The 27,380-nt window shown below is 33.9% G+C and overlaps 1 protein-coding gene across 1 annotated transcript in view; it reads right to left on the bottom strand.

Annotated features, from left to right (window-relative positions):
- The window catches only part of Meikin (meiotic kinetochore factor), a 119,347-nt gene that overhangs the window by 87,139 nt on the left and 4,828 nt on the right, over window positions 1-27,380 (bottom strand). Inside the window, exons 6-9 of the mRNA XM_076857607.2 lie at window positions 19,581-19,718; window positions 12,324-12,443; window positions 8,649-8,688; window positions 623-687 (exon numbers count right to left, since the gene is read on the bottom strand). Coding sequence (XP_076713722.2) covers window positions 623-687; window positions 8,649-8,688; window positions 12,324-12,443; window positions 19,581-19,718 — 363 coding nt within the window. The remainder of the gene's footprint in view (window positions 1-622; window positions 688-8,648; window positions 8,689-12,323; window positions 12,444-19,580; window positions 19,719-27,380) is intronic.

Below are 27,380 nucleotides of genomic sequence, written 5' to 3' on the forward strand. Positions count from 1 at the left end.
ATATTCCTAAAATGATGACTGGCATTTAATAAATTCTCATTAAAACAACTTCTTAAAGTGAAGACTATACAAATAAAAATATATTTTTAGTCCATACAAGAACTTACATTCATCAAAAGTACAACCAGCATTTCTTATACGCATACCCTCAATGAGACACAATAAAACTTGTTACAGGGAAAAATTATATACAAACCTAATATATAGCAGAAGTTAATAGGATGTAAATGTCGTGCTATGTTTATTCTAATAATAAAATAAATAACAAAGTGCCAATAATGCAAGACACTTTGTTGATCCCATTAGTTTTCAATCATCTCATATAGCCACAATATATCAGTTTTCTTATTGTCCTTTTTTAGTACTGAAACTTACATGGGCAGGGAAAACATGTCACTTCCCACTAGTATACATAATAATGCCTTAGAGGACATAATCAGTAAATATTTATTAAATGAATAAATGATGGGTGTTGTAGGGATAGTCAAGACCCTACATATCTTTATTTCTTAAATACAACCATGCTAAAAAGCCCTTAATTTCCTGGGGTAACTATTTTGTTAGTATAAGTTATACTGTAACAAAATAAAAGACATATGAAAATAATTCATTTCACTATTACCTGATTTTGAATTTGAAGTAAACTTTGGTTTTGGAGAAATACATTGGTCTGCTAATGTCATCACTCTGTAATAAGAACAAATTAGTAGTATTTTCTTATCATTCAGTAACTTTGAAGACTCCTCAGATATTACTTAAAATAAAGACATTCATATGTAATTAATTATTTTGTAGAAAAAATAAAATTGGTTAGAAAAAAATATCATCACATGTATAGGAACAAATAATTTCATAAGAAAAGACAACATGTTTACACATTTATCAGTGTGAGGACAATTAATTATGTTTGAAATCAGACAGAACTCGGTTTTGCTACCTATAATTGTGTGGCCTTGAGAAAGCTGCTTAACCCGTCTTAAGTCTTGTTTACCTCATCTATGCAAAAGGGATATCAATTCTGTTTCCCAGGATTCTTATGGTTAGGATTTGAAATATGATAAATCCTTTTCTCTTTTCTATTTCCACAAATAAGACCATGCTTAATTCTACCTAAACATGTAGAAGACTAGCCATTATAAGAGGAATATAAAAACATCAACAATGGATTCCTACTAAGAAAGTTGAAAACCAAATTCAAGAAGATAATTTTCTAAACTCCTACTATCAGTTAACTGAAAAGTTAAATTCATCAGAAAATAATCTTATGCTTTTTAAAAAATTTTTTAGTTGTAGATGGACACAATATCTTTCTTTCTTTCTTTCTTTATTTTTATGTGATGCTGAGGATCAAACCCAGTGCTTCACACCTTCAAGGCAAGCACTCTACCACTGAGCTACAGCCACAGCCCCCTCTTATTCCCCTCTTATTTCCCTTTAAGCTCATTCTCAGCTCTGAATGAACTATCAAGTGGATTTTTTATACTAATACTTTTTGGGTATTTTCTTGTAAAAAAAAACACTTTAAGGTAATTAAAAAAAAAATACAACATCACACTCAGAACATGCAGTGGAGAAAGCAACATGGTTGGTTTCTTTTTTTTCCCCTCTGCTTTTTTGGTTCCTCTGGCATTGAATTAGAAGAAAAGAGCTGTAGAAAGGGTTTGTTGCTCTTGACTAGTACTGTTATAAAATACCATTGGTATCCTTTGGGTGTGAGAGATAACCAAATGCTGATTCTTTCCAACTTTTAAGTATTTCAAGGGGTTTGTAGGAGAATTCCCTACCAATGGGGCTTTTACACTTGTTGCTGTTTCTGATCTCAGTTTTTTCCTTTGATGACAGACCAGTCAGCCGTTTTAGATTGAGGTTGTTACCTTACCCTTTGCATTAAGGCATACTGGACATGATCTCTTTCAAAGAGGTCCAAAATTGGCTCCCTTCTTTAGAATTCATGTCTGACCTATAGGTATTGTGCACAAATCTTTGTTGTGACAAACTCTGAAAGTACCTCTAACTTCCTATTCTTCCATTTCAAAGAATCTAACTCTTGCCTTTAGATTTTTCAGGTGTGAGTCAGCAACTAAATTCCAAGGGATATAGGTTGACTGTTCTAAATGGTCCTCTTGTAGCTTCTTACTTGTGTTGAGATGAGGAAAAAAATCTCCACACTCCTGTACATGACACAAATAACTAGTATTAAAGAAACAGGCATTCTTGAGGTCTTTTCATATATACTCCATATACTCTTAGCCTCTTCTGAAATAGCTTGGAGAGAGGTGATAGGCTAATGCTGGCAGAACTAGGTTTTGACAACTGGGTTTTGACCTTATCTTTCACAAATTCTGCACAGAAGCGGGGGTGGGGGGTGGGGATACTTGTCATTTATTTTGTTTTCCTCCATGAGGCCACTGTCCAAATCTAAGACAAAAATAAAAGCCATAATTAACATTCCTGTCAACATATATGTTAAGACACATCCACAAAGTTTTACTCTTGCACTGTGTGTGTGTGTATGTGTGTGTGTGAGGGAGAGAAAAAGAGAGACAGATCCTTCCTCCATGACCCCCAGGATAAAGGATTATAGATTTGCAATTAAACAATAGAAATTGACTTCTTCAAATTCAAAATCTGTAAATGGGCCAGGTGTGGTGGCACATGCCTGTAACCCTAGCAGCTCAGGAGGCTGAGGCAGGAGGATTACAAGTTCCAGGCCAGCCTTGGCAACTCAGTAAGGCCCTAAGCAATTTAGTGAAACCCTGTCTCAAAATAAAAAATAAAAAGGGCTGGGGATGTGCCTCAGCCTCCCAAGTTTCTGAGATTACTGGTATGTGCCATCACACCTGGCTCCAACCCACTCTTACATTGCCATTTATGTTTCCTTACCTAGTGAATAAGTCATCATCTCTCCTGAACCAGTCATTAAAAACTATTGATTATTCCTTATAAATTGTTCTCAAATTATTTCTTCTGTGGTTGCTGCTAAATAAAGTTCAGGTCTTACTTGGAATGCTATAATAGTCACCTCTTCAATCTAATCATTTCTTCCAATACATCTTTTTCTTTGCATCTTTTTATTGCTTTAAGACAGAAATCCTTTAAGACAGAAATCTGATCAGGCACATTTCTGTGAAGAGGCAGGAATTCTGGTTAGGTACTGCAAAATGCCACAAAAATCTACACTCAATGGGACTGAGGTTGTGGTTCAGTGGTAGAGTGCTCGCCTCATACTTGCGAAGTCCTGAGTTCGATCCTCGGCACCACATATAAATAAATAAATAAATAAATAAGGTACTGTATCCAACTATCACTAAAAAATAATAATAAAAAATCTACACTCAAGGATACCCTTGCCAGGTGTGTAGTACACACTTGTAATCCCAATGACTCAGGAGGCGCAAACAGGAAGACAGCAAATTTAAGGTCAGCCTCAACAATTTAGCAAGAACCTGTCTCAAAATTAAAAATTTTTAAAATGACTAGAGCACACTGGGTTCATTTCCCCATATCAGAAAAAAAAAAGTTAATTTATCTTCACTACCACACTTGTGTCAGCACAGAATACTTGCACTTTAGACTCCAACAGAAGACAACATTATTCATTTTGCCATTTAAATCTGGGGGAAAAAATCTAATTATAAGACAGTAAAAGTTTTACACAACAATTTGAAAGACACAAAATCTACCAAATAGCTCTAGACTTTTTCATTGTATCTTAAGAAATTCAGAGCCAAAATCTGAAACAATTAAAGCATCTGACTTTTAACTCTTATGGCTTATTTATTTTTGTTCTAACTCCCTTTCCATATATATATATATATATATATATACATACATACACATGTATCTCCTATAAAAAACTAATTTCTTTGATCATCTTTTTTACAGCTTTATTGAGATATAATTCATACATAATACAATTCATTAATTTAATGTGTAAACTTCAATAGTTTTTAGAATATGCATACTGTTTTGTATCTATCATAATCACAACCAATTTTTGATCATTTTCATCACCCCCAAACAAAACATTATACCTATTTCCATTAGCAGTTAATCACCATTTCTTTCCAAACCTCTCAGCTTTAGGCAATTACTAACCAGCTTTCTGTCTGTATTTATTTGCATATTATGGACACCTCAGATGAATATAATCATAAAATATGTGGTCTTGTGTGACTGTCTTTTTTCATTTAGCATAATAATTTCAGGGTTGATTCATGTTGAGGCCTACATCAGTATTTCATTCATTTTTATTGCTGAACAATATTTCATTATATGTATATACCATATAATATTTACTCATTCATAAATAAATCAACAGCTGGGCTGTTTCTACTTTTTTGGGAATTATGTATAAAGTTGCTATGAACATTCATGTGTAAGTTTTTGTGTAGACATGTTTTTATTTCTCTTAGGTTTGTGTATCTAAAAGTAGATTGCTGAATCATATGGTAACTACATGTTTAACATTTTGAGAAACTGCCAAATTTTTTCAAAGCTGCTTTGCTATTTAAAATTCCTACCAGCAATGTCTGAGGAAGAATACATTTCAATTTCTCCACATCCAATAATTCCATCTGTTATCGCCTGTCTTTTTTTATATTTATTTTTTAGTTGTAGGTGTACACAATATCTTTATTTCATTTTTAAGTGGTGCTGAGGTTTGAACCCAGTACCTCATGTGAGCTAGGCAAGCACTCTACCCCTGAGCCACAATCACAGCTCCTACAATCTGTCTTTTTGATTTTAGCTTTCTTAGAAAGTGTGAAGTGGTATCTTATAGTTTTGGTTTTCATTTCCCTAATGGTTAATAATACTGAATATTTTTTCATGTTCAGATCCTTTGTCCATTGTTAAACTGGCTTATTTGACCTTTTATTGTTATATGAGTTCTTTATATATTATGGATATAAGTCCCTTATCAGATAGAGAATCTGAAAACATTTTCTCCCATTCTGTGGTTTGTCTTTTTCATCTACCTGATGGTGTCTCCTATCTTTTTTTTAAACTTATATGAATTTTCTGTAAGTTCTTTCAAATTCTTTGAGGGTTAACACATTTTAAAAATTTCATAATGCTCTACAGTCCATAATGCTCTACGGTCAGAGGCTGTCAAAATATTCAGGATAAAATAAAAAAATCCCAGGCCTTAAGGTCATACATGATCCAGACTGTGACCACCTCCTTCAATCTACATCCTGTCTCTCTCATGAAGCACCCTCTACCATTTAGTCCACATGCCACAAATAAAACTCTTTCTCTACTAATATGCCTGTCCTCAGTGTTCCCCGTCTTAATAATTGGTAACTCCATTCTTTTATTTTTTCCTTGAAGGAGCTCCCAAAGCAAGAAATATTGACATCATTTTTTGAATAACAATAGTAATTCCATCTGGTACAGACTTGTTTGAATTAAATCCTAATAGATATAATATTTTTAAGTTCATTACATGCCTAATTCATCATTATTTGTTCCCAGGAGTCAACAAAAGTCAATCTTTTCTTAAGCTTTAACAAAGCTACAGTGTGTATTTTGTGAAAATTCCTAAGGCAATACTGAACACTACACTGGGATGGCAGGTCCTTTTTGGTAATTTACAATGAACAGATTATTTTTCAGACTACTAAGAAAATAAAGAATTATAAGTCCAAATCAATTTAGTAAAAATTATACAATTATTTGTAATCCATAGTATTGATTATTTTCCCACAATAGTGCATTTCAATTTAGCAAAGAAAATGTGCCTTGCCACCATAAACATACATTGGAGAAAAGATAGCCTCTTCAACAAATGGTGCTGGGAAAACTGGAAATCCATATGTAGCAGAATGAAATTGAACCCCTATTTCTCACCCTACACAAAAATCAACTCAAAGTGTGGATCAAAGACATAGACATTGGACCAGAGACTCTGTGCCTACTAGAAGAAAATGTAGGCCCAACTCTCTCTTCATCATGTTGGATTAGAAACCGACTTCCTCAACAAGACTCCTAAAGTACAAGAAGTAAAATCAAGAATCAATAAATGGGACAGTATCAAACTAAAAAGCTCTTCACAACAAAGGAAACAATCAAGAATGTGAAGAGAGAGCCTACAGAATGGGAGAAATTGTTTATCACCTGTACCTCAGAGCATTAATCTCCAGGATATACAAAGAACTCAAAAAATTTCACACACACACACACACACAAAAAAAAAACACCCAAATAACCCAATCAATAAAGGGGAAAAATAACTGAACAGGCACTTCACAGAAGAAGAAATATGAATGGCCAACAAATATATGAAAAAATGTTCAACATTTCTTTGCAATTAGAGAAATGCAAATTAAAACTACACTGAGATTGCCATTTCACTCCAATAAGAGTGGCAATTATCCAAGGATACAAGTAACAATGAATGTTGGTGAGGATGTGGGGAAAAATGTTCACTCATATATTGCTGGTGGGAATGCAAATTGGTGCAATCACTAGGGAAAGCAGTATGGAGATTTCTTAAAAATCTGGAATGGAACCACCATTTCACCCAGTTATTCCACTCCTTGGTATATATTCAAAGGACTTAAAATCAGCATATTACAGTGATTCAGCCACATCCATGTTTACAGCAGCTCAATTCACATTAGCTAAGCTATGGAACCAAACTAGACACCCTTCAAAAGATAAATGGATAAGAAAATGTGATACATATACACAATGGAATATTACTCAACCATAAAGAAGAATGAAATTATGGCATTTGCCTGTAATGGATGGAACTGGAAAATATCATGCTAAGTGAAATAAGGCAGTCCCAAAAAACCAAAGGCTGAATGTTCTCTCTGATATGTGGATGTTGACACACAACAAGGTAGGGTGGAGAATAGAAGTTCTTTGAATTATACAAAGGGGAATGAAGGGAAGGGAGGGGAAATGGAAATAAAAAAGAGTAAAATAAACTGGACATAACTTTTCTGTGTTCATATATGAATACACAATCACTGAAACTTCACCTCATGTTCAGCCACAAGAAAGGGATCCTAATTAGAATTAAGCTATACTCCATGTATGTAAAATACATTCTACTGTTATTTGTATCTAAAAATAACTTAATTGCAAAAAAAAGTGCTTTGCAGTCTTTTTTTTCTTAACTTTATTTTATTTATTTATTTTTATGTGGTGCTGAGGATTGAACTCAGGGCCTCACACATGCTAGGCAAGCACTCTACTGCTGAGCCACAACCCAAGCCCTGCAGTCTTCTTGCTTTAAGAGCAAAAGAGAAATAATTTTGGAAATTGAGCAAGGACTAGAATAGAATGTCAACTTTATAATTTTAAAGAAAGCAAAACTAACAGAAAAACAAGGAAGGAAAGAACAAGATTGGAATTATTACAATTAGTACATTAAAGCAAAATCAAATTTGCTTATTAATGGCAAATGTGAATAAATAAACACTTGACTAATTTCTACAAATGAAACTTAGACATGCTATTTGAGTTTAAACCAAATAACTTCAATGAGATAAAAAGTATATCAGAAGAGTTTTGTAAAATGCTATTTTATAGATCTATTAAGTTGGAATTGTGGAATCAGCTTAACTATATTTTCCCATACCTCACCATTCAGTCCACTACCAGATCTTGTTAGTTTCACTTTCAAAATACATTCAAAATCTAACCATAGGGCTTGAGCTGTGGCTCAGTGGTAGAGTGCTTGCCTTGCATGTGTGAGGCCCTGGGTTCAATCCTCAGCACCACATAAAAATAAATAAAGATATTGTGCCTAAAAAACAAAAAAAATCTAACCATAACTCACCACCTCTGCTCTTCTCATTCTAGTCCAACTCTGATATCCCTTGTTTAGATTAGTGCAATAGCCTCTTATCATCTCCCTAATTCATTGCCTCCTCAAAATCTATTTTGATTGACAGCAGCTAGAGCAATTCCTCTAAAACATGTCATGTTGTGTCATTTTTCTAAGGTTTCCCAGTTCACTTCCATTGACCTACAATGTAACAACAATAACTCACCTGGCCGCCTGCTGCTTCTCTTACTTCATTTTCTCTTTCCACTCCAGAAGCTCAGGCCTTCTTGTCTTAGGGCCCTCTTCTGGCTTTTCTTTCTCCTAGAATGTGTTTTCCTCAATTTACAATATCTCTTTCTTTAATATCTGCCCCAAAGCTGCCTTTTTCAATGACAATTTCCCTGACCATACTATTTAAAATATCAAATTTTCACCTCAAAACTCCCTGGTCTCCATCTTGCTTCATTTTTCTCCATATCATTCAATTCAATATGACAGTATAAATCCATTTGCTTATTTGTTTATTGTCCATCTCTTTTAACTAGAATTAAAACCAAAAGTTTTTAATAAATTTTGTATACTACTGTATGTCCAACAACTAGAACAATCCAGTTACTAGCGAGGCCTCAACAAATACTGAATGAATGAACTTCTGAGTTTGTAGACTGACCAACATACTTGCCATATAACTGTTAGAATACAGGAGTTTAAAAAGCACAACTTTAGGGGCTGAGGTTGTGATTCAGTGGTAGAGCGCTTGCTTAGCTTGTGTGAGGCACTGGGTTCAATCCTTAGCACCACATAAACAGCAAGTAAATAAAATAAAGTATAAAAAAAGAACAACTTTAAAATGTTTAGTTCTTACTTTTTTCTGTGGCATTTTTGATAGTTTTCTAAAGAGGTGTCTAGGAAAGAAAAAAGTCAATATTAGAAATATATATAAATTCTAAGATAAACCAGAAGCTAAAATTACTCTAGGTAAAAATACATATTTCTCCAACCACAGATACATATAATGCAGTTTATTTTTTTATAATTATATTGTTTTTTACACCTTCCAGTTAAATTAGATAAAAGTATTTTCAAATTATCAAAGTAAAACAAAAAATGTTATAAAATTCTATGAGATACAGGAATCATGGCACTTTGTATTGAGACAGTTTTTAAAAAATAATTTTGGTCTTTTTATATCTTAGGATTTTTACAATAATCCTATAAGTCAAATATACCATTTTATTATGCTATTTTTACATATAAGAAAATAATAACTGGCCAGGTTACAAAACTAACAGCTAGATACCTGAAATTTAAACTCTAGCTTCACAGTTCTTAGCCCCATATCAAATTCTAGAGATGCATTCTAATAGATTAATTAATCACAAGCCTGACTCTCAACCAACATATTACTGCCTCAACCAACATATTACTGTTCCTAGGAATATAATTAGTTAGTTACAGATGTTAGAGAAGTTGCAAAATTTAAAAATAAGAACTTTTAAGGAGAGATGACACACTTCCTTGAGAGGGAGGTCCTCAACACATAGAGTGGTCATTTAATCATTCAGCATCTACTCTTTTTTTCCTGATTTTTCTTTTGATTGTCCAGCCATAGTCTATACCTTGCATCTTCCTGGCCAAAGTTACTGGGTCAGGGATAGGAATATATAACAATTTAAGTCAACGTGGAAGGGTTGGGGCTTCTGTTCAAACAGTCATAAAAGAGAAGCACTTTTTTCATTGAATTTGAGGCTGTGAGCATATAAGTCTGGGGCTAGAAAGAATTGCTACATGAAGGGACTTGGCTGAGAGTGTAACTAACACAAAGGAATCCTGAGCTAAGAGATGGAGAAGAATTTGGTTATACTGATACATTTGAAATCCTGGATCAAACTGTATATACACTTAGATTTTTTGCGTATTTTTATTTATTTAAAATTTGATTACATTTTCCACATCATTAGATTTACTACTGGGTTTTTCAGGTATATGTGGCAATAAATTCTCTTTTTAACTGAATATAGTTTAGGTTAGGGAATTTGTTTTTTCATCAGCAATGGACAAAAAACTCTATAACCAAAACACTTGCTAAAGTGACAGGTTGTTTCTTTGAATACTTTATATCAGCAAAGAAGTTGCCAAACTAAACAGAAGAAGAGGCTTTCAGTGTAATAAATACTGTCACCCAGGAAACTATAGACTTTCCCATAAGAATCCCTAACCTAGCATTTAGTTCTTACACTGTATTCTTCTACCTAGTGCAACTCTAAAAAGTGGGCTGACGACATCCATTCCTACTCCCCCTCTCCATTTTTCTTTCCATTTTCCCAATGGCTTCTACCACTACAGAAGTTAGAAAACAAAATACTTAGTTTCAGCCTCCATAGTAGTAGGATCCACTTCTGGCCAATAAGTCTGCGGGAGAATTTCTGGAATTGGTTTTGCTTGTCTGGAGATATGCATGGCTACTACTGCCTTTTCACATTCCTTTTGCCAGCAGCATGGCTGTAAAGCCTAGAGATTTAGTAGCTATCTTTATAACTATGGGGTAACAAGCTGACATACTTGGTAACTGAAAGATATTAAGAGCCTAGCATCTTGATCCCAGTAGTGAGGGGCTAAACAAGCTCTGGACTGGTATACAAGAAAACTAAACTCAATATAAACATTTTTTTTTTGCATGGCAAAAAGTACCATAAACAAAAACTAGGAGAAAAGACTCACAAATTTATTAAAATATACCAATTTATTACCTGCATTTATACCACAGATAAAAGATTAATATCCTTAATATATAAAGAACTGTTAAAACTGTGGCTAAGGGTTGAGTGCATGTCACTCAGTGGTAGAGCCCTTGTTTAGGATACTTGGGACCCTAGATCCAGTAATGAATAAAAAATATTGATGATAAAGGATTAAAAAAAGGTTAAAAATGGGGAAAATGAATGAAGAGAAAACTTATACATGAAAATTTTAAAACTCAAAAGGGTCCTCAAACATGAAAAATTTTAAACTCACATAAAATCAGAAAAATGCAAATTTAAGTAACAGAGATATCACTTATCACATTCAGGTAGCATAATTTTAAAGTATGACAATACATCCTGTTGGCAAGTATATGAGAGACACACCCTTTCATACATTGCTGGTGGGAAAGCAAATTGATATGACCTTTCTGGAGAAAAGTTTGGCAATATCCAACAAATCTATATATCCACTTATCTTTCAAACTTGCCATCTGCCTCTGGGCTAACAATAAGAAAATCCATATCATAGTTTATTCATCACAGCATTTTTTGTGGTGGAAAAATGTTGGGAAAAAATTAAATACCCAATTCACAAGAGAGTGGTTAAAAAAAAAAAAGGGAATAGGCACACAGAGTACTATTGTGAGAAAGAGTTCTATAAACTGTTCTATAACCTTTAGGGAATGATTTCTAGTATAGACTATTAAGTGGAAAATATAAACAAGAGTACCTATATAGTGTAAATCCTTCATGTAAACAACAGCAATATGTAAAGAAATATACCAGTGTTTACTTGTTTGTACAAAAGAAATACAGGAAGGATACACCAGAAACCAAACAGATTGATTACTTATAAGGAGCAAGTGTAGGTGGGTAAAAAGAAGAGAATGGGATAAGGGTGGCAAGGAGAAGTGATAAATTTCTAATAACTTTTTTTTGTATTGGAGATTCCCAGAAGCATCTCTGTGGAATTCTTACCAAAAATTGCATAACTTAATTACAATCATGAGAGAACATAAAGAAAAATCCAAAGTGAGGGAACTTCTACAAAATAACTAACCTAGTCAGTTATCTTCAAAACTATTCAGATTATGAAAAAACAAAAACAAACTATTCGGATTATGGAAAATTGAGAACTGTTACAAAATGCAGGAAACTAAGAAGAATTAGTAAATGCAAAGGGGATCCTAATAAGGATCCTGAAACAGAGTAAGAGACGTCAGTGGAAAAACCAGTGAAATTTGAGTAAGGTCTGTAATTTAGTCAATAATTCGATATCAGTGTTAAAATCCTGGTTCTAATCATTGTACTACCATTATAATAAGATAACATAAGAGGCTGCACAGTGGCACATGACTGTCATACCAGTGGCTCAAGAGTCTGAGGCAGAAGGATTGCAAGTTCAAGGCCAGTCTCAGCAATTTAGCAAGGCCCTAAGCAACTTAGTGAGACCCTATCTCAAAAAAAAAAAAAAAAAACGGCTGGGGATGTAAGTCAATGGTAAAGTAAAAAAAAGAAAGGAAGAAAGAAAGATATATAATACTAGGTGAGAGACATAGTGGAATCCCCGTACCATTTTTCTACAAATTATTCTGTAAGTCTGAAATTAGTTCAAAATAAAAAGTTATAAAAAGTAAACTCATGCATACTTATACTACTATTATTATTTGTAGCTAAAGTTAATCCAAATTGGTAAGTTCATCTTAGAAATATTCAGGAGAAAAATATGCTGTTTTTCCAGTATAGACGAAGGATTTTCACCCTGTAACATTAGATAAATGAATTTTAAAACTCACTCAGAATTGCAGAGAAGTCTGAAAACTGTGGCACCTTCTCTATTGTTACTGCTTTACTGGTATCCAGAAGAGTAGAGTTCTTGCATTGCTTTTGTTCTTTCATCTCAGGATACTCCCAATCTAAGAAAGCAGGGGTGAAATGATTAAAAACTTTCAATGACAGATGACAAAGTGGCCGGTTATTTCCCCTCCTCAAGTTAGAGCCCCACTCCACAACAAAGTCAGGTAATTAAAGGTTTTGGAAGAAACAGAACAAAAGACAAGCCTTGACACCATCAAGGTAAGAAATAATCTATGGTTTGTTGCAGTTCTCTGTCTTTGTCTTCCTTCCTAGATTTTTGCTCCACAAAGATTACTGATCTGAGAAACAGACAGCATACATGCAACCATCTGATTCTCATATTTTATGTATGTTATGCCTATATATCCCATTAAATATCATTTAACTAAGCAACATACCTCTACTGCTATTCCTTGATATCAGTTTTAAGCTCTCAATTGACTTCCCATTATGGAGGAAAGAAGCTATTCTCCTCTTACAGTTCCCTGTTCCCACTGTTTCCATTGTCCATATACTGTCACATCTTACAGTTAGATCAAAATTCAATCTAGATATTATGATGGTAAAATATTACTAAAATGCTCTTTACTCTTGGGGTGTACCATGACCATCTTTTGTTTTCCCTAAAATCAGTCTTTTTTCTCCCATTGCTTTAAGTTTCTGGGTGTTTTTCATCTATTTAATCTCAAACTCTTACAAACTGTACAAATCCATTCCATTAATTTCATTCCCTGGTATTCTGAAGTTCATAATGCTGTGCCTTATTTCATAATGAGTACTAGCACACTGTAGTCCTTTTAATCCACAAACTAATGTTCTTTAGCGCTAGAAAATATTCTTGAGTTATTTCCTTGATATTTAATTATCTTCTCTGTGTTTTCATTAACTTTTTCTGGAACTCCTATTTATTTGAAGTTGGACTTCATATATGGTTCCTCCAACATTTTTTCTTCCAAATTTCTATCTCTTTGTTTCCCCCTTTTCCCATTTCAATTATTTTTTTTATTTTTTTAATTTTTAGTTGTAGATGGACATGATACCTTTATTTTATTTATTTATTTATGTGGTGCTGAGGAACAAACCCAGTGCTCCACGCATCCAAGGCAAGTGCTATACCACTGAGCCACAACTCCAGCCCCATTTCAATTCTTTTTTATGGGAAATCTATTCAACTTTATCTTTTAATCCTTTAACTTGGTTTTCCATTCTGTTATAGATTTAATTATTGGCAATATTGTATTTTTATAGCATCCTATTCTTATTTAATAAACACAACAAATTAGGTAAAGTCTTTCATCAATGACAACTTTAAAAAATATTTTCTTCTTAGTATTTTTATTTCTGCTTGGCTCCCTTATACAATCTACTTTCTTGGCAAATTTTTAAATATTGTTTACTATAGGCACAGTGTTATATACAAGATATTATGATGGTACAAAAATTTCTATTCAACTTAATACCTCTTGAATAGAAACTCCTCATTTTCCTCTCCTACACCTCCTATCAAGCACCATTCTGCTCTCTGCTCCTATGGTTTTATCTAGCTTAGATACCTCATATACATAGAATTATAGAATATTTGTTCTTCTATGACTGGATTATTTCACTCAGCATAATGTCCTCAAGGTTCACCCATGTTGCCACAAATGAAGTATTTCTTTTTTTTAAGGCTGAACAGTATTCCATTGTATGTGTATATCAAACTTTTCTTTATCCATTCATCTGTCCATGGACCTCTAGGTTGTTTCCATATCTTGGCTATTGTGAACAATGCTTCAAGAACATGGAAGTACCAATAATTCTTTGAGATCTTGACTTCAACCAGAAGAGATTGCTAGATCATTCTAAATCATTCTAATTCTATTTTTAATTTTTAGAGAAACTTTGATAGTTTTCCTTAGCTACTGCACCACTTTACATCTCCAACAACAGTGAAGAAGGGTTATAGCTTATTCCCATGCTTGCCAATATGTTATTTTTTGTTTTTTGATAATAGTCATTTTAACAGATGTGAGGTGTCATCTCATTATAATTTGGATTTGCATGTTGCTGATTATTAGTGATGCTGAGCACTTCTTTTTTGTTTACCTGCTAGCTATTTCTGTGTGTTCTTTGAAGAAATGTCAAGGTTTTTTGTCCATTTTACTGTTTTGCTTTGTTATTCAGTAGTAGAAGTAACTTATATATTTTAGATGTTAACCCCTTTATCAGATATATGGTTTACAAACATCTCCTCCCATTCTTCAGGCTGCCTTTTCACTGTTGTTTCTTTTACTGTGAAGATGTTTTATAGTTTTATGTACTATTATCTGTCTGCTTTTGTTTTTATTTTCTGTACTATTGAGTCACATTGAAGAAATCCTTACTAAGAAAATTGTCATGAAGCTTTTCCTGTGTTTTATTCTGGGAATTCTACAGTTTTAGTTCTTATGTTTAAATCTTTAATCCATTTTGAGTTGATTTTTGTGTGTAGCATAAAGGTCCAATTTCATTCTTTTCCATATGAATAGCTAGCCGTACCAATGGTATTTGTTGAAGAGATTATCTTTTGTTTATTGTATACTTTGTCAAAGATCAATTGACCACACACACACACACACACACACACACAGGTTGATTTATGGGTTCTTCATCCTACTAGTCTATGTTTCTGCCATACTGTTTTGATGACAGTATGATGGTAACATATTATTTTAATTATTATAGATTTGCAATATATTTGAAATCAAGAAGTCTGGTTTTCCTATTTTATTTGCATTTCTCAAGATTGTTTTGCCTACTTGGGGTCCTTTGTGTTCCATAGGAATTTCAGGATTTATTTTGTATTTCTATAAAAAGGGCCATTGAGATTTTGATAGGGATTACATTGGATTTGTAAGGCTGTTTTGGATACATGAACATTTTATCAATAGTAAATCTGTGAATCTATGAGTACCTGATGTTTTTCTACTTGTATTTTAATTTCTTTCACTATTTTAGAATTTACAATGTTTTGGAATTTAACCCTATAAGTTTATTCTTAAATATTTTATTCTTTTAAAAATATTTTTTAGTTATAGATGGACTCAATACCTTTATTTTTATTTATTGTTTTTTGTGTGGTGCTGAGAATTGAACCCAGTGCCTCACATGTGCTAGGCAAGCACTCTACCACTGAGCCACAACTCCAGCCCCAAATATTTTATTCTTTTTGATATCATTGTAAATAGGATTATTTTCTCAATTTACTTTAAAAAAATTCTTTATAGTTATAGATGGACAGCATGCCTTTATTTTATTTATTTTTTAATGTGGTACTGAGGATCGAACCTAGTGCCACACTCTCTATCACTGAGCTACAGCCATAGCCCTCAATTTACTTTTTATTTAGTTTGTTATTAATGTAAAGAAATGCAACTGACTTTTGTGTTGATTTTGTATCTTGCAACACTACTAAATTTGTTTATTCAAATAAGTTTTTGTGGAATCTTAAGGGTTTTTTAACATATAAGATCAAAGTTCATATATTTTGAAAATAGAGGTAATTTTATTTCTGCCTTTTCAATTTGGATGCTTTTAATTCTTTTTGATGCATAATTGATCAACACTGTGCTAAACAGAAGTGGTAAAAGGAAAATATATCAGTTCTTTTTTTAAATCATTCAGTATGTTAGCTGTGAGCTTTTCTTTTTTTTTTAAATTAATTTTTATTGTAGGTTGTTCAAAACATTACATAGTTCTTGATATATCATATTTCACACTTTGATTCAAGTGGGATATGAACTCCCATTTTTACCCCGTATACAGATTGCAGAATCACATCAGTTGCACATCCATTGATTTACATATTGCCATTCTGGTGTCTGTGGTATTCTGCTGCCTTTCCTATCCTCTACTATCCCCCCTCCCCTCCCCTCTTCTCTCTCTACCCCCTCTACTGTAATTCATTTCTCCCCCTTATATTTTTCCCCCTTTCCCCTCACTTCCTCTTGTATGTAATTTTGTATACCCCTGAGGGTCTCCTTCCATTTACATGCAATTTCCCTTCTCTCTCCCTTTCCCTCCCACCTCTCATCCCTGTTTAATGTTAATCTTCTTCTCATGCTCTTCATCCCTACTCTGTTCTTAGTTACTCTCCTTACATCAAAGAAGACATTTGACATTTGTTTTTAAGGGATTGGCTAGCTTCACTTAGCATAATCTGCTCTAATGCCATCCATTTCCCTCCAAATTCTATGATTTTGTCATTTTTTAATGCAGAGTAATACTCCATTGTGTATAAATGCCACATTTTTTTATCCATTCATCTATTGAAGGGCATCTAGGTTGGTTCCACAGTCTTGCTATTGTGAATTGTGCTGCTATGAACATGGATGTAGCAGTGTCCCTATAGTGTGCTCTTTTTAGGTCTTTAGGGAATAGACCGAGTAGGGGAATAGCTGGATCAAATGGTGGTTCCATTCCGAGCTTTCCAAGAAATGAGCTTTTCTTTATAGTCTCTATTATGTTGAGGTAATTGACTTCTCTTTCTCATTTGTTAAGTTTTTACCATAAAAGCATTCTGTCAAATGTTTCTCTTGCATCTACTGAAATGATTATACAATTTTTATCCTTCATTCTACATGATGTATTACATTTATTTGTAATCGAAACATCCCTCCATCTCAGGGATGAATGCCTCTTGGTCATGGTGTAGGATCCTACTAATGTGCTGTTGAATACAGAGTGCTAATATCTTTTTAGAATTTTTGCATCTATTTTCATCAGGGATATTGATCTATAGTTGTCTTTTCTTGTAATATTAGTTTGGCTTTGGCATGAAGGTAATGCTGGTCTTGTAAAATGAATTTGGAAATGTACCCTCCTCTAATTTTTTTTTGAAGAAATGGCATTACTTTTTAAAAACCGTTTGGTGGGATTTGCTCATGAAGCCATGTAGTGCTGGACTTTTCTTTGTTGGGAGGTTTTTTGATTACTGATTCAATTGTCCTTTCTTATCATTGGTCTGTTGAGACTTTCTATTTCTTCATGATTCAGTCTTGGTATGTTATATTTCTAGGAATTTATTCATTTCTTGTAGGTTTTTCATATGTTGTCACATAATTATCTATAGTTGTCTTTTGTGATTCTTTTTATTTCTGTGGCATCAGTTGTAATGTTTTGTCATTCACTTATAATTTTATGAACTTGTATCTCCTTTTTTTCTTGATAAGTCTAGCTAAAGATTTGTAATGCTGTTCATCTTTTCAAAAACTCTTAGTCTTTTTTCCCATTGTTTTTCTATTCTTTATTTCATTTCTGTTCTAATTTTTATTATAGCTTCCCTTCTGCTAACTTTGGGATTTGTTTGTTCTTTTTCTAGGTCCTTTATGAGTAATTTTACCTTGTTTGAGATTGTTCTTTTTTATTGTAGTTATTGCTACAAAACTCCAAGTACTGCTTTGGCTATATTCCATGATTATGTTGATTTTTTTATAATATTTTTTAGATGTTGATGGATCTTTATTTACTCATTTATATGGAGCTCCAAACTGAACCCAGTGCTTCACACAGGCTAGGCAAGCACTCTACCTCTGAGCTGAAACCCAGCTCTTCCATTAATTCTTTTTTTTCATATTTTTTTAGTTGTCAATGGATTTTTTTACTTTATTTATTTATTTATATGTGCTGCTGAAGATCGAACCAAGGGCCTCACACATGCCAGACAAGTGCTCTACCACTGAGCCATAGTCACTGAGCCCCACTAATTCTTTTTTTTAATATAATATTTTAAAGGAGAGAGTGGGGAAGAGAGAGAGAGAGAGAGAGAGAGAGAGAGAGAGAGAGAGAGAGAATTTATTTTTAATATTTATTTTTTAGTTTTCGGCAGACACAATATCTTTGTTTGTATGTGATGCTGAGGATCGAACCTGGGCCGCACGCATGCCAGGCGAGCACACTACTGCTTGAGCTACATCCCCAGCCCCAGCCCCACTGATTCTTTATTCTTGAACCACTGTATTGAATTTTTAAGTTCAGTTATTATGTTATTTTGCTCCAAGATTTATTTGGCTCTTTTAAAATTTTTTCTCTTAGCCAAGCACAGAGGCACATGCCTATAATCCCAACAGCTTGGAAGGCTGAGACAGGAGGATCATGAGTTCAAAGCCATCCTCAGCAAAAGCGAGGCACAAAGCAACTCAGTGAGACCCTGTCTCTAAATAAAAATACAAAATAGGGCTGGGGATGTGGCTCAGTGGTCGAGTGTCCCTGAGTTTAATCCCTGGTAACCCGCCCCCCGACACCAATTTTTTTTTCTTTGTTCAAATTTTCATTTTGTTCATGTCAATTTTAATTTCATATATTTAGGTGCTCTGATGTTAGGTGTATATATACATTGTATACGCTATATCTCCCTAGTGAGTTGACCCTTTTATCATTACACATTGTCCTTCCATATCTCTCATTTCTATGTCTCATATTAATATAGCCTGGCCTGAATAAACAGTTCTCTGGAGCTTCATTTGGCATCTTTATGATTAATATTTAAATATTTTGAATTAGTTGTCAGATAATTTCTTGTTTTAATAAGTTTTATATTTCTGTAACCAAAAGACATTTTTTGTCTACTTAGAACTACTTAGAGGAGGAAAAGTATATTTTGGCTTGGGTTTCAGAGTTTCAGTCAATGGCTGGTCAACTTCATTCTTTGGGCCCGAGGGAAGGCAAAACATCATGGCAGAAAGGCATGGTGGAAGCAAGATGCACAGTTCATGACAGTAAGGAAGTAGAGAGAGCACTGTTCACTGGGGACAAAGTAAACCCCAGAAACATATCCCCAGTGACCTACTTACTGTTTCCAGTCCCACCTGTACCTGTCTACAGTTACCACTCAGTTAATCCATGTTGTTGAAAAGTAAGGAAGTACATGAGATAATAGATAATCTATAAAGTTCAGGAGAACAAGTATACATTCATTACATACAAAATTGATTAAATAATAAAATGCGTATGTAAGTGCTAAATGACATTTCTCCATTCTTCCCTGACCTGAGGGCTCTTGCTGTATATTCCTATGTGACTAAGCATGAAACACAATGGTAGTAGTCAGGGTATAGATGAGTTGGTATCGAAGAGAAGTATGCCTTCTCAAAAGGAACATTCATTCACTGGAAGATTTGTAGATAAAGGAATAATTTCTACAGTGCAGCAAATTAAGGTTGAAATTATATTCTCACCAAAATAATCTGATCCTCTGAACAGTTCAGGTGATGAGAAACTATCTAATTCCTCTTCAATACTCTTGTGTTCTGTATAAGACTCTGTGGTTGAACAGCTCAGGAGAGAACTGGAAACATCACATGGCAAACTTAGTCCTACAGAATCAAATACAAACAAAAGGGTAAACTTTTTTAATAGAAAACAGACTTGAAATCCTAAGAATTCAAATTCATAAAAAATACATGCAGTGTACACTATGAATATAAGACTGCTTCCACTAACAAATTAAAAGCCAAATATTAAAATCCACTTTAATTTGATTATATATATAATTGAATTCAGAGGCACTTAACCACTGAGCAACATTCCCAGCCGTTTTTGTTTTTTAATTTTTAATTTTTATTTTTAAATTTTTTAAAAAAATTGTTGACAGAGCTTTATTTTATTCATTCATTTGTATATGGTGCTGAGAATAGAACCCAGTGCCTCACACATGCGAAGCAACTGCTCTACCTCTGAGCCACAGCTCCAGCCCAGTCCTTTTTATTTTTATTTTGAGACAGATCCTTGCTAAATTCCTGACTAGCTTTCAACTTGCAATCCTCCTGTTTTAGCCTACTGAGCTGCTGGGAATATAGGTGTGTGCCACTGCACCTGGTGAAATAATTATTTTTGATATTAACAAAATCATTATAATCTGTTGTTTTTCTTTGATATTAACAAAATCATTATAATCTGTTGTTTTTCAAATTTTAGTTTGATGACTTACTCCTTTTCCAATTTTGATTCTTGATTAAAAATTCAAGTTCTACATACAAGTAATTCATCAATTGTAAGCTAACTAGCTAAGGAGGGAAAAGGATAAAACTAGTTATTTCATCTAAAAAACAGTGAGTATACATATAGACAAACAGATCAAAGAAACTGAATAGATAGTCTATGAATGGACTCACATATATATAAGCAACTGGTTATTTTTGATTTATAGAAAATACCATTTATTCCATACAAAATGAAGTACACATTATAAAAAGTAAGAACCTGCTACATGAGGACAGTAGTAAAATCCCAACTATTAAAATTCATTTTGGAAACTTATTTTTAATCAATTTTTAAAAGGAATTTAGTGGCAAAATGTTACTCTTTTAAACAAATTGCACCAGAACAACTGGATATCTATATGCTTAAATAAAATAAAACAAAAAACTTCACATTCACAGTATCCATCATCATATAAAAATTAACTCTAAATGGATCTCAGACCTAAAAGTAAATCCTAAAACTATAAAATATCTAGAAAAATATGGAAAAAATTATGAGACTAGATTACATAAAGATTTCTTTGATAAATCACCAGAGGATGGATGATTTATAAGACAATAGCAAGGATAAATTGTACTTAATCAAATTTAAAAACTTCTCTTCAAAAGAAACTTAACAAGAAAGGAAAAGCTATAGATAGGGAGACATTTGCAAATAAAATGAAATATCAGCATATACAGAACTTTGAAAACTCAATAATCAGAAACAAACATCCCAATAAAAAATGGGTGAAGTATCTGAACAAAGACTCTCCCAGACCAAGAGGCCTCAAATAAATTCTATGGTTGTGAACTAGACTGAAGAACTTTCCAATGAAGATAGAAAACAATATGCAGAGCTTAGGAAAACCAGAGGGTTTAATAGGAATAGGGAAAATATACTGTTAAATTTAGTCAGCATTCATTAAACACTTCCAACATGACAAGATAGATGTCAACACTGATAGAAACTGGTGAGGTGAAGAGGTTAAGGATCAAAAGGGAACACTGCTCTGAATACCTGTTGTTTCTTGTCATAGAACTCACTTACGTCTATCACATGTCTTATGTCTTTCTATTACCTTTCTGAGACAACTAACTCTTTGCCCTTCATCCCTCACTTTTTTCTTCTATTCCAACCTTTTTGTTCAAGATGGAAAATGTTTTTTATCTTTTCCAACCACACCCACTGCAACACTTAAATTGATTGACCCAATTTACCATCCTTCTTTATAGCTTCAACTGTTGCAGGTAGGTTATCCCTCACGACTCCAAATGTCCTAGAGTGACCTGCCCCTGTCCTTGCTACCTTTCACACTCTTCTTTCTGTGTCTTCATCCACTCATATGTTATATCTGTCTTGCCTTCTACTGCTCAAAATTTCATGAATACTTCTCAGCAGAGGAATTCCTTCCACCAAACCCTAAAACTCAAGTGAGGTTCAGATATAAGGAAAGCCCTGTACTCACCATCTGGGTAGTTGAGTAAAGAAAAGAATAAATAAATGTTCATGCTGTATCAGTGGGAGGTTGTTCCTTGTGTCACAAGTTAGGAAATTTTTTTTATTAAATCACTTATTTATTCTAATTTGTTATACATGATGGCAGAATGCAATTCATTTCATATAGACACATACAGAACACAATTTTTCAAGTCACAGATTGTACACAAAGCATTTTCACACCATTCGTGTCTTCATACGTGTACTTAGGGTAATGACATCTAACTCATTCCACCATCATTCTGATGCCCTTGGCCTTTCCCTTCCCTTCCCTTTGCCCTATCTAAAGTTCCTCCATTCCTCCCATGCTCCCTCACCACTGCCTTTATGAGTCAGCATCCTCATATCAAAGAAAACATGCAGCCTTTGGTTTTGGGGGGATTGGCTTACCTCACTTATCATTATATTCCCAATTCCATCCACTTACCTGCAAATGCCATGATTTTATTCTCTTTTATTGCTGAGTAATACTCCATTGTGTATATATACCACATTTTCTTTATCCATTCATCTATTGAAGGGCATCTAGGTTGGTTCCACAGTTTAGCTATTGTGAATTGTGCTGCTATAAACATTGATGTGGCTGTGTCCCTGTAGTACGCTGTTTTTAAGTTCTTTGGGTATAGACTGAGGAAAGGGATAGGTAGGTCAAATGGTGGTCTCATTCCCAATTTTCCAAGAAATCTTCATACTGCTTCCCGTATTGGCTGCACCAATTTGCAGCCCCACTAGCAATGTATGAGTGTACCTTTTTCCCCACATCCTCACCAACACTTATTGTTGTTTGTTTGCATAATAGCTGCCATTCTGACAGGAGTGAGATGAAATCTTAGTTTTGATTTGCATTTCTCTAATTGCTAGACATGTTGAACATTTTTTCATATATTTGTTGATTGATTATATATCATCTTCTGAGAAAAGTCTGTTCAGTTCCTTGGCACATTTATTGATTGGGTTATTTGTTTTTCTGGTGTTAAGATTTTTATATATTCTAGAGATTAGTGCTCCCACATGCGTGTGGTATGAATTTGTTTCCAACTAATAGGCTTTCTATTCACCTCACTGATTGTTTCTTTTGCTGAGAAGAAGCTTTTTAGTTTGAATCCATCCCATTTATTGATTCTTGATATAAATTCTTGTCCTATAGAAGTCTTATTTGAGGAAGTTGGGGCCTAATCCCACATGATGGAGATTTGGGCTGACTTTTTCTTCTAATAGACACAGTGTCTCTGGTTTAATTCCTAGGTGCTAATCCACTTTGAGTTGAACAAGTTAGATATTTAAATGCATTTAAAATTACAGGTTTATCAAATTATACTACATTTTTAAAAATCCAAGTAATTCTAAGAAGCTTATAAAAAAAGCTGCAATCTCTTATCTCAACTCTCAACCATAATCCCCTACTTTCTAGTAACCTCTACTATCTACTCTTGTTTCTTTGATAGTCACATTCTTTATATTTCTAAATTAAATGTATTTAATGTTTCTATTATTGAATGTCAAAATATATCCACAGTGGAGCCATCTATGAACTATATTCACAACCTATTGCCACAAGTTTTGTCCTTTGAGTAAGTTTACCTAATTTAAAAATTAGTTTTCTAAGTACTTACCACTATTTCATCCCAACTTTCTTCAGAAGCATAAATTTCCTTCCAATATTTTTAAAAACATCAGGTTGTTATTTTTCCCTTCCTCTTATTTCTCTCTCCTTCCTTCCTTCTACTTTTTAAAATTAATTAATTAATTTTAATTAGGTATATATGACAGCAAAACGCATTTTGATTCATTGTACACAATTGTAGCACAACTTTTGATTTCTCTTGTTGTACACGATGTAGCATCACACCATATGGGCATCATACATGAACCTAGGGTAATGATGTCCATTTCATTCCACCGTCTTTCCTGCCCCCAGACCTCGACCTCTCCCCACCCTCCCCTTTGCCCAATCAAAGTTCCTCCATTTTTCCTATGCCCCCATTATGGATCAGCATCCACATATCAGAGAGAACATTCGAACTTTGGTTTTTTGGGATTGGCTTACTTTGCTTAGAATTATATTCTCCAACTCCAACCATTTACCTGCAAATGCCATAATTTTATTCTCTTTTAATGCTGAATAATAATCCATTGTGTATATATACCAGTTTCTTTATCCATTTATCTATTGAAGGGCCTCTGGGTTGGTTCCACAATTTAGCTATTGTGAATTGAGCTGCTATCAACATTGATGTGGCTGCGTTACTACAGTATGCTGATTTTAAGTCCTTTGGTTATAGACCGAGGAGTGGGTCAAATAGTGGTTCCATTCCAAGTTTTCTAAGGAATGTCCATACTGCTTTCAGATTGGTTGCACCAATCTGCAGTCCCACCAACAATGTATGAGTGTGCCTTTTCCCCTATATCCTCACCAACAGTTATTGTTTATATTCTTGGTAACTGCCATTCTGACTGGCGTGAGATGAAATCTGAAAGTAGTTTTGATTTGCATTTCTTTAACTGCTAGAGATGTTGAACATTTTTTCATATATTTATTGATCAATTGCATATCTTCTTCTGAGAAGTGTCTGTTCAGCTCCTTAGCCCATTTATTGATTAGGTTTGTTTGTTTGTTTGGTGTTAAGATTTCTGAGTTCTTTATATATACTGGAGATTAGTGCTGTATCTGATATGCAGGTGGCAAAAATTTGTTCCCAATTAATAAGCTCTCTATTCACCTCACTGATTGCTTCTTTTTCTGAGAAAAAGCTAGCTGAAATTTGTACTGATTTTCCTCTAGACAGGTATCTACTTCAGATTTTCCTTTATCGTTATCCTAAGAAACTCATTTACAAGTTTCCTGTATTAAAGGCTTTAATTTCTGGATCCTGCGATTTCTGTATTGATTTACTGATTTTATTAGAACATTTCCTTCATTTCCGGAAAAGAGGTGCCTAGAAGACCCATCTAAAATTTTCTTTAAGCTATCTTCACATTTGAGCAACAGTGTGGCTGGATACAGAAATCGAGATTAGTATATTCAAGAGTACATTTGAATATACAAGATTAGTACATTCAATTAGTACATTTTTGATATATGACAACTTTTAAATCATATTGTTCCCTCTTCCCCTTCTGCCTCACATCTGGACAAGGTGACAAGAAAGTCTGGTGTTCATCATTTGAAAAAGTTCAAACTACACATGGGAAATCTCATTCTGGTCACTCTTTTACCATTATAAAAATCCCAGACCAGTCTCCTTTCCCTGCCTACTCAACCCAGTTTCAGTCTTGTTTGGGAGCCACATTTCTCTCCAGAAGGACTCATTATTTGAATAAAAACCAACTGTCTTGTGTAGATGGCATCAAAGGTCTTGAAATCCAAATAAAATTTTGGGTGAGTCTTCATTCTACCCTTGCAAAATCAGTTCTCTTCAGAATTGTAAATGCACTTTCCCTACCATGTTCTAGTTTCTTTTTGGAGTTGCTCTTCAGAAGTCCAATGTCATCAAACTATTGATCACTTACTTCCAACTGCTTTTATTTTTCCTCTGGATGACTAAAACACTTTTTTCTTTATTCTCAGGGTTATAAAACTACTTAATGTTGTATCTTGGTATGGGTCTTTATTTCATTTATTGTGATGGCATACTTTATACTATCTGAAATTTGTTCTTGACATCTCTGTTCATACTGTTTAGAATCTGAAAGGTGCTTTCAACATGTGTCCTTATGACCATTTTTAATTCTCAAAATATTTCTAGTCTTTTGTGTTTAATAATTTCTTTTGAGTTTACTCTATAATATTAGGAATCATGATTTTTCAGATATTATAATTCCTGGTCTCACCCTCTAATTATTTTTAATTACAGTGCTCATTCAGATACCATAAGTTTCACTGTTTTCAAGGGTATTATTCAGTGGTTTTGCTCTCCTCACAGAATTATGCCATCATTATCACTATTTTTTATCATCTTTTTGATATTTCTTCTATTCTCCCAAATGTTTCCTTACATTTATTTTCTATTTATATAGGATGTTTTATTTCTGATTTTATATTTTTAAAATTATTTTTGTTCTATGAATTCTCCTTTTTTATGGTTTCCTACACTTGTTTTTTGGAAATATTTTTCATGACCCTAAGTATATTAATGAAACTTTTTTAAAAAAATGGTCTCTTTCCTTTTCATTATTTGTGTCATTCAAATTTCTTTTTATTTGTATCTTTTAAAGATTTTCTTCAAATGCCTGATAATTCTTCAATGATCAAGGATGAAGCATTAAAAAAGCATTATAAATGGGGCTTAAGAAGAGGTAGGTTTTACTGAAAGGTATTTAGACATGGACCAGGCTAATACTGCCAGAATATAGGTCATCTCCTCTGCAGAGAAGGAGGAACCCTCTAATCTCCTTCTTGGGGTGTATTTGCCTGAGTAGGATAAGGAGTTCAAGGGTTTTACCACTGAGTATAGAGACTTTCACTTAATTCCCTTCCCTAATTTTCAGTATAGCACCTTTCCCTTGAGCAGCACCTAATATCTCTTAGCCAAGTCTCTCTGCTTCAACCTATCTGAACTGCCAGGGTGGGCAGAAGGATAGTTACCTTCACAAGCATGGATCAAAGAATCTGCTACCTTAAACGTTTTCCATATGTCCCAACACTAACTATACCCATTCATTCAGGAATATGTGATGCCTCCAATTCCTGAAACTACAGCCTGAGTCAGTTTGCTTCTTGGTTTATACTTATTCTAGGAACTAAGCAGTAAGCCTTTTGTTTTAGGTCATTAATTCAACTATAATTCATTCATCTATCTTCCAGGTACCAAGCATTTTTGATTATCTCTTACTTGCTGCAGTGTATTCTTTTTTTCACCTAGTGGCTTCATACCTCTTTTATGCCTTTATTGGTATTTTAGTACTGTTTCAGATGGGAAAAATAGATGTATATGTTCAATCTCCCTCATTAAATATGCAATTATGAATTGATTTTTCAAGACGTACAAAGTTACTAGATTGTACTCTGCTTGGAAGTAGTTCTCAGGGTTTTATCCTGGCAGCAGGGACTAGAAATTGCCAGTGTTTCCAATATAATTAGGAGATAAGGGGAAGGATATCAGGTATTTCAAATGTAGTTTTTTTGGGGGGAGGGGTACAAGGGAATGAACATGGGGGCACTTGACCACTGAGTCACATTCACAGCCCTATTTTGTAATTTTATATAGAGACAAAGTCTCTCTGCTTAGTGTCTCACTTTTGCTGAGGTTGGCCTTGAACTCTCGATTCTCCTGTCTCAGCCTCCTGAGCTGCTGGGATTACAGGCATGTGCCACCGCGCCAGGCTCAAATGTAGTTCTTAATCTATCACCTTGACAATTCCTTCAGGATCCCTTCATTATAGTTTTGGAGGATTTTTTTTTTTTGCATTTATTGGTCAAGCTGGAATATCTCTAGAGCTATTTTTACCTCTGCAGTGGTTTGTTTCCACTTTTGATAAAGACTTTAATGGCTTCCTGCTGCTGCAAAGATAAACAT

Source organism: Callospermophilus lateralis, chromosome 5 (genome assembly GCF_048772815.1).
Source record: "Callospermophilus lateralis isolate mCalLat2 chromosome 5, mCalLat2.hap1, whole genome shotgun sequence".
In the NCBI taxonomy this organism is placed as follows: domain Eukaryota; kingdom Metazoa; phylum Chordata; class Mammalia; order Rodentia; family Sciuridae; genus Callospermophilus; species Callospermophilus lateralis.